At 41.0% G+C, this 8,894-nt stretch overlaps 1 protein-coding gene across 1 annotated transcript in view; it reads left to right on the top strand.

Moving 5' to 3' along the window:
- LOC106534530 (solute carrier organic anion transporter family member 2A1) overlaps window positions 1-8,894 on the top strand; it is a 33,003-nt gene that overhangs the window by 12,726 nt on the left and 11,383 nt on the right. The window contains exons 2-7 of the mRNA XM_014031204.1: window positions 4,195-4,332; window positions 4,825-4,987; window positions 5,372-5,584; window positions 7,818-7,916; window positions 8,019-8,152; window positions 8,466-8,519. Of these exons, the coding sequence (XP_013886658.1) occupies window positions 4,195-4,332; window positions 4,825-4,987; window positions 5,372-5,584; window positions 7,818-7,916; window positions 8,019-8,152; window positions 8,466-8,519 (801 nt within the window). The remainder of the gene's footprint in view (window positions 1-4,194; window positions 4,333-4,824; window positions 4,988-5,371; window positions 5,585-7,817; window positions 7,917-8,018; window positions 8,153-8,465; window positions 8,520-8,894) is intronic.

Raw genomic sequence — 8,894 nt, 5'->3', positions numbered from 1 at the left:
GAACCTGCGTACGCACAGTTTTATACATCTGAATATTTTGGTGCGGTGCACTTTTCTAAATTTGTACCTACGTCAACTTTTAGTGTGAAAGCTGCGTAATACTTTATGCATGAGGCCCCTGGTTGGATAGAAAGGTGCTGTACAAGTACAGTCCATTTACCATTTATAACCCTGTGCTGCTCCACCTAGTGATGGGATGTCTGTCAGCTCATGGGTAAAATAATCAACATGCATTATGGGAGATACAGTATAGTTTATGGTCAATGCTGGCTTTAAGCAGCTTATTTTAAGACATTAATACATCTTTGAAGCTCCCATGGGCCACAAATAATCTCATGGTGTACCACATTTGGCCACATTTGACACATACAACATTGTATGAAGTCATGCATGACATCATTTATACAGTTAGACCTAGACAGCTAAAACTTTCTTCWCAGCATAAAATGACATTCGTTTTAAATCAACATAAAGAAGAACAGGTCTTTAATTTTATTTAAAAGTCCTTTATGTAAACATGAGCCTGGGGAAACTAAAATGGCTTTGAAGTAATCCTGTCAGTTTTAGCTGAATGAATGCTGTCAACATCTTTGAAACATTCAGGCGACTGAAGCTGGTTTGATAGAACAGGAGAATGAAATATTAGCAACACTGCAAACATTCTTTGTTTCTGCTCACAAACCAGAAAGCCGAGCTTTAAGTGGGAGCATTAACTGTTCTGAGGCGACTGCATCGTTTCTCTTCTCCTGGTCCACCTGGCAGCCACTAAGCAAACAGAAATCCTGGATTTAACTCTGTTTTTGTAGTAAATTCCTCCCTAATCTTTTCACGTATCTTTAACGTCATCGGGACATTTGACCCTCCAGAGTCTGGCAAGGCCTCAGTCAAGAGAGCAGCTTCATTTCCAAATCCCTGGGAGTCCATCCAGTGGGCAACTTTGATCTTTACTCAGTCCTGGGTGAGAAAAGTCCAGGAGTCGTGTCATGCAATCAGGTGGAGACGTGCAGGGAGCGTTTAGCTGAGTGACTCGACTACGTCATCGCTGAACCAAAGGTTTTGTGTTGGAGGAAGGCTTTGCAGCTTCCTGGAAAAACGAATTGTTTGGTTTTTACTCTGATTTTGTTAAACCTTACACCAAATTAAAGACCCAGCCTTCCTTGAAAGACTACATATCACCTGTCCCCGTTCCTGACCGAGTTTTAGACTAAGATCAGTTCATCATGAGACATTTTTGCCAAACTTTATAAAGCTGGGGTGTCCAGACATTTTCCCTGAGAGGGCCAAAATGAAAATTGATCTGAGGGCTGCGGGCCAAATGCAATAATATAAGTTAGTTTTTTAATTTATAAGGTTTGTGTGTGGCCAACTTTAACTGGGTTGACTCCAAATGTGAACCTGTAGACGTGCATCCAATAATTACTTCTGGGTTGTTTCATTTAATTCTGTTCAGTGATTCATGAGAAATATTTCACTAATGGTACATGCACATGACAGACATGGCGAGCAATACGTTTCTGAGACCAGAAGCTGTAGCTGAGGGGCTAATGAAGTGTGTTTACCTAAAGTGGCTCACAGAAGCAGAACCTGCTGAGGTGCATGATTGGGCATCAGCTGAGTCACCAATCTGGTAGTGATGGGTCATGTATTGATGCTTTGTAGTGAATCAGAAGAGCCGACTCCCATCAAGTGAGAACTGACTCCTCAATTTTTCTTCTTTTTATTGGCCTTTGTGACCAATCACATAGGAGGATGTTGGACATGATGTGGTGGTCATGTGRTCTTGTGTTTTGAAATGGTGGTAAAACCTCTAAGTGCATTTGGTTCTGAACTAATGAGGACTGAGCTAAACGTTTCTTACAGCTGAAAAAAAGTTAAGACATCTCTGAAATTTTCAAGCTAACCTACAGCTGTGGCTGAAAGTAATTATACTCACTTTATGTTTAATAACACAACTTGAGCACTACTTAAAACTTATAGCTGCTGAAAACAAGGCTTCCATAGCTGTGTTCCTTCTAGCTCTTGACACGGTGGTGAAGGTTTAATGATCTGGGCTTGTTATTCAGCTACTGGACYGTAACACACAGCAGACAGTTGTGGGTCAGATCTGGTGTCAAGTTGGAACTGCTGGTGTGGCAAGTGGTTTTTCAACCAGATGTGGGACAGGTCTGGCAGTGATGACACTGTTTTCAATATGGCATGCCTTGGTATGTTTGTGTATCCCAATCATTCAGTCTCACAACTGGCCTAGTTGTGGTTTATGTAGCCCAAATAGTTCAGTGCTACACCTGGCCTGGTTGTGGTTTAGTTCATGTGGTGCTGGTCTATGCATGGACCACCTCTGGTAAACCACATCTGGGCCACCAAAGGGTCGTCATTCTTTCTGATATCTGGGCTGAGTGTTCGTGCATTGTGTGGGCCAGAACTGGGCCTGACAAATTTTGCAATGTGTGTACAGTATGTTTACTCTCTAGAGTCAAACATGAGGCCACGTGAAACTTTGGATCATGATTTCATTTCATTTATTTATTTAAAAGGACAATGCACATTAATCATTGTTCTGTGAATATAAATGCGCCGGAATTAGCACAACAGCTAAATTTCACCTGTAGTCCTGAGCAGATAAAAAGGTAAACAATTCATAAAACAAGTGTACAAAACAGACAAAATTCAACACTGCCCAACAAACACACAAACTCCTCAGTCTACAAGGTCTACATGATGATCCCAAACTCAGCAACTCCTCCTCAACAGTCTGAGGCTGGTTATGGCTCCCCACCACAGATAAAAGTGGGACACTGTTTTTGCCTGTGTTTGTGTATACCCATGTCAGGACCAGGGGTCCGTATGGACACCAGAGTCTTAATAAAGAAACATCATTTTGGGTTAGATTTAGACTAAGATTTGAATTGAGTTGTAAGGAACGGATTAGAACAGTGGAGTCCAATTCTGGTCCTCGAGTGCAATTATTTCTGCATGTTTTAGTTGTTTCCTCGCTCTTTAGTAGGTCTTTAAGTTCAAATGAGGCATTTCAAAGTAGGAAAACAGATAAGTCGTGTAGGATAGTGGCCCTCAACGACTMGAACTGGTTTCCACTGGTTTAGAATAAGGGTCAGAGCAACAATCTGCTACCTGTGGATCTGGGGCTACATGTGGCTCTTTGGTCCCTCTGCAGTGGCTCTTTGAGGCTTTGACCAAAACTAACATTAAAAGACTTTTATTATATTTTATACTTACAACAGAAAAAGTTAGCTTTAGCAGTTTTCCTGTCCATTTTTTTACAAATATGTGATCAATGAAACAAATATAAGAAGAAAAACATGTTGATTAGCTCATGCTAGTAACCTGTTAACCAAGTCAATAATCCAACTTCCAGCCCTAAAGTATGATCTTTCTCTCAAATCCATAAGGGTTCCCTTTAAATACTTTTTAAAACTAAAATAGATAGATTTAGAAATAATTTAAATGCCTGCAGATTTTAGCTGTAGCTTTCATTAAATTTGGTATAAACTATACACAATATTTTCATTGTTTTCATGAATATGGTCTTTTCTTGTAATGTAATTTCATTGTGCTCTTTACAATAACAATTAAGGCAGTCAGTCAGTCAGTCAGTCAGTCAGTCAATCAATCTTTTGTTCTAAAGTGTAAAAATAACAAGTGTTAAAATTCACTATATAATTTTAGTTTTATAATGTCACCCCCTCTGGCTGGAAAGACCCCCCTTTCTTCAAACTCAGTGGCCCACGGGCCACCAGTTGATAATCACAGTTTTAGCACATTTTGCAGCTCCAGACACATTTTATTAGTGAACCAAGGAGCAGAAATGACTCTTGATTGTAAAGGTTGCAGACCCCAGGGTTAGGCTACAGGCCTGAGTGAAGYCAATGCAATGTCCTAACGATATTAAAAATATGAATTTGTGTGTGTTGGTGTTTGTGTGTGTGCTGGATTGTCTGGTATGAAACTTTAATGAAACTATTGAAAAGTAATCACTTGGGTGTAGATTTGCAGCTGTTTATCTTTTTGTAGTCTGTTCAGTTCGAGATAGCCGGCCCACCACAGTCAAATGATCCTAGAAAGCACAAAAAATCTTACTTTTCCTAGTTCTACAGAGTTTACATTTCAGGTCTATCTGTCTTTTGTCAAGCTGCTGTATCACTGTTCATCTGTTAACTGAAGTAATGTCTGTCCCAGCTGTTCGTCCTGTGCCACGGCCTCCTGCAGTTCTCMCAGTTAATGTACAGCGCCTACTTCAAGAGCACCATCTCCACCATCGAGAAACGCTATGGCCTCAGCAGCTACTCCTCAGGAACCATTTCCTCTCTCAATGAGGTAGGAGCCAACAATAACAATGTTGCACATTGTAATGTGCTGATAGCTGTAATTCCAAGGGTATTAATGACAGAAGCGTGTCAAAATCACATTTCCCCACAAATCAAGTGGGACTCGAGTTATTTGGAACAATCTTATCGTAGAAATAAAAGGTTATGAATACAATGATCTGTATGTGGAGGATAATTTTTTACATTTTGTCTACTAAAAGGGTTTAAAATGTATCAGAAATGTAAATGCTTGTCATTTATCAAATACACACAACCCCAAGTCAAACTGTAATTACTTTGTTGCCGTTTATTTTCTGTTTTCTTTTGAAAGTCCTCAATAAAAACTAACCAAACAAGGCCTGAATGCTCCAGCCCAACATTAGTCTATATACGGTCATTTAAAGCTGCTTCAATAACATTTTCAGCCAGAATGGATCTGATTGCAGTCAAACAGAGTCAGGAGAGAAAATCTTAAAACCGATGGTCTCGTTCTGTCTCTTAGGTCAGCAACAGCATCCTGATCGTGTTTGTGAGTTACTTTGGGACTCGGGTCCACCGTCCTCGTGCCATCGGAATCGGCGGCCTGCTGATGGCTGTCAGTGCCCTGATGCTCACCTTACCTCACTTCCTGTCGCAGCCCTACCAATACGACTCTGTTTTACACAGTAAGACGACGCTGAAAAGACGAGGCTGCTTGAATATTTGATCTGAGTCAGTCCAGATTAGATAGTGTTGATGAATCTACAGCTTTTTCTTTAATGGACCCTGACAACAGGAGTCAAACAAATATCTTTAAGCTTGGCGCACTCTCACTTTGTTGATGTTCTTTTCTAAAATCCACAGAGATCAGCGGTACCTTCAGGGTATGTCATTTGAAATAACAGCAACCTCCTTCCTTTTTATTTTATCCCAGAATAAACTGGTGTGAGTGGAGGGGTCAGACAAGCTTCAGGAAATTAAAAATATCCCCTTCCCTCTCATCACGTATCACTCTTTTTTTTCTTGTTTTTTTCCTCTCTGCCTGTGTGCGACCACCTGCTGGAATCCAGATCGCCACGACATTTGCAACCTTCATGACAGCGTGAACAGCACCGAGTCGTGTGGCAGCGTTGAAACCAGACGGTTAGCTGACACCAACAACCTGTGGGTGCTCATGGCCAGTGCTCAGCTGCTGTTTGGGGTCGGCTCAGTGCCCATCCAGCCCTTTGGGATCTCCTACATCGATGACTTYGCTGGACAGAACAACTCTCCTCTTTACATAGGTGAATGACCTGTAGTGCAGAGATAAAGAGGATGGGGTTTGTGTACACACACAGGAGAAACAATTTAAGGGTCGTGCTGGTTTACCTTCTGTTGCCCAGGTTTGCACTAAGAAAAGCAGGAAGAACAAAAAGTTTTATTCGCTGAACTGATTGCTCAGTTATCTCTAGTTTGAAGATGTTTTAATCCATTTTCCTTGGTGGCTGAAGACACATTTACTGCTTATTTAGCACACGTATGCTCCAATTAAAGCAGCAATGTGAAAATCATTTTCACTAAAAGCCTACATGAGCATCATGGTGGTTATCAAAGAGCCAGTTATAATTAACTTCARCGTTTCATGTTTAACTTTAACTAAACACAAAATGTCGCGTTCCTCGTCTCACACTGCTAACAAACACTAACTGAGCTCTACCTGGTATTTCCTGCATAGAAACAGTGTTTAGCACATCCTCTCCTAAACACTGAAATTTATTGTGTACGATTGACTAAATGTAAAATAAATAATACAGAAATACTATTAAAAGTAAAAATCAGAGAGTTTTACTCACTGAGTTGTGGTGAGTCTTGAATTCTGAACTCTCCCACTTTCTGATAGGGATTTCCCACGGAAGGGGCATGGCAATTTAAATTTCCAACTTGTAAGTTGGAAATTCCCACTTCCCGGTACAACAGGTGAAAATGCAGTGAAAACCACAGCAAATTTTGCTGCTACTTTCGAACCCTGTGCACCTCCACCTGGTGGTGGGATGTTGTCATTTCTTAGGTAAAATAATCAACAATCATCATGGGAGTTGTAGTTTAAGGTCATGTAGTTTAAGGTCATTGCTGGCTTTAAAGCAGTTTATTTTAAGACCTTTTAGAAGTTCTTGCGGGCCACATAACATGTCRTGGCAGGCCACAGTTGGCCCAGGGGCCTTGAGTTTGACACATGTGAATTAGAGACCTGGCATTCCTGGAAGGATTGAGTATCGTCTGCTGTCTGTCACACAAGAGATTTAGACTTGAATCGTCTTTTGCTGAGAACTTACTGTTACCTTAAAATTAACTGTGTTGTGAATGACTTTCAGCTACTACCACACCAAATTATACCTCAGCATTTATGTAATCATATGAGCTGTAGCTTTTTTGTGTGCTTGCTTGGGTCACTTAGCTGTGGCGGCCATCTTGATTTGGGTTATCAGTTATGGATGTAAATCCAGAGATTATTTAATCAGAGCTTCTTTGAAAACCACTTTTTGGTTCATAGGCACACACACACAAACTTGTTTTTATATCCTTGTGGGGCCCATCCGTTGACTTCCATTCATTTTTTCGTAATTTTATATCCCAACCCTGACCATTTCCCTTAAAGTTAACCTCACAGGTACCTACCTGACCCTAAAACTAACCTAAACTCAATTCACACCTTGATCCTAAACCTAACCCCACACCCCAAATCAGCCTCCGAAGTTGTGGGGCCCGGGCTTTGGGCCACACAAGGAGCATCTGGTCCCCACGAGGCTGCATTTTCCTCAAATCTGGGCCCCACAATGTAGGGAAAAAAAGACCACACACACAGACACACACATCCTTGTATTTGCATCAAACTGAGGACTTTTTATTGACCTCCATTCATTTTTGTATCTGTCTTTCTACCTAACCCAGGCATTTCCCCTAAAACTAACCACTACTGGTCTATAGTTAACCCAAACCTGAACCAAAACTTAATTCACACCAAACCTCTAAACCTAACTAGTAAAGCACAGCAGAGCTGCAAATAAAGTGAGGACCGGGAAAATGTCCTCACTTTCCAAAAATGACCTCACTTTGTTGATTAAAAACCTAACATGATCCTCACTCTGTAGTCAAAACAAGTACACACATCCTACACACACACACACTGAGATAGGATCTGACAACCCTGACCATTTACCCTAAAACTAACCTAAACTAAACTCAATCTACACCATGGTCCTAAACCTAACCCCCAACCTGTAATTTGCTTTTGGACTCGTGGGGACCAGGCATTGGTCTCCACGATGCACGTTCAGTCCCCACAAGGCTGCTTTTTCTGGAAAATTGTCCCCACGATGTAGGAAAAACAAGGCCACACAGCCACACACATTCAGCAGATGCCAATATGAACAAGAAAACACACAACTTGGATATTCTTTCATATGTTTTTGTAAATCTTCTCATTTCCTGTGTAGAAGATGCTTTTTCTCCAGTCACTCCTCCTTTTATCGTTCCCAGCCATCCTGTTTGCAGTGTCTGTATTTGGACCTGCCATCGGCTACCTGCTGGGCTCAGTCATGCTGCGCATCTATGTGGAGGTGGACAGAATCGGTTTTGGTAAGAACAAGTCTAATAAAAGCGCTCGACACTGAAGTTATGACGAGGTTACATCAGCTCAGCTCTGTATGAAGACTGAAAGGTCTCTGCTGGTTTCTCCAGGAGCAGAACAGGAGCTGAGACCAAGCGATCCCCGCTGGGTGGGGGCCTGGTGGATGGGTCTCCTCATCGCCTCCGGCTGCCTGGTTCTCACCTCCATCCCCTACTTCTTCTTTCCTCGTGAAATGCAGAAAGAAGTATGTGTAACGTCTTTTACTAAGTGCAGCGATGTAGAAATATTTAGCTTTAATTCGGTGGATACGTTTGGACACAACTTGCCATTCAAAACAAATACATAGGTGTGTCCGAAACATATTTTACAGTTTGTTGTTGCATTCAGAGAGATATGGGTTTAAAACTGGATTACAGAATGTCATGTTGTACTGGCCTCTACTGGCTGTATGTGAGCATTACAAGTTCATTTTTCCATCAACAAGAATTTCATTCAGTGCATATAAACAGTCTGCTGAAAACTTTCATTAAAAGGATTATGTCCTCTTTGTGTTTTAGAAACCACATCCAGACTCACCCAGCATTTACCTGGATTTGAACAAGTCAGGACCTGTGAGTGATGAGTACTCAAGCTTTAGATCAAGTCTCAAACAAAAGAAAACCTAAATGTTTTTGTTGATTTGACATTAAGTGGTCGCCATCTTGCTAGGTGCTATGTTTATAACTGTTTACATGTCAAAAGCACACATTGTGGCCACATCTTTGTTTAATGGGAAAGTATATTTGTATAAAAATAAACTGTATCATGAAAATGCAGATATTTTATGCAAAAGATCTCTACACTTCACTAGTGAACAAAAAACCCCAGTCCCTAAGAATTTGAAATAAAAATACACAAAAAGAAAAACATTGTATAGGTCTTCTGGACGGGTTCTTCTCTAATGAAACGTTTCGTCTCTCCTCCAAGAGACTTCTTCAGTCTGAGAG

Source organism: Austrofundulus limnaeus, unplaced genomic scaffold, assembly GCF_001266775.1.
Source record: "Austrofundulus limnaeus strain Quisiro unplaced genomic scaffold, Austrofundulus_limnaeus-1.0 Scaffold1199, whole genome shotgun sequence".
Lineage (NCBI taxonomy): Eukaryota > Metazoa > Chordata > Actinopteri > Cyprinodontiformes > Rivulidae > Austrofundulus > Austrofundulus limnaeus.
Note: the sequence above shows the minus strand (reverse complement) of the source record. Positions and strands in the feature narration are given on the sequence as shown.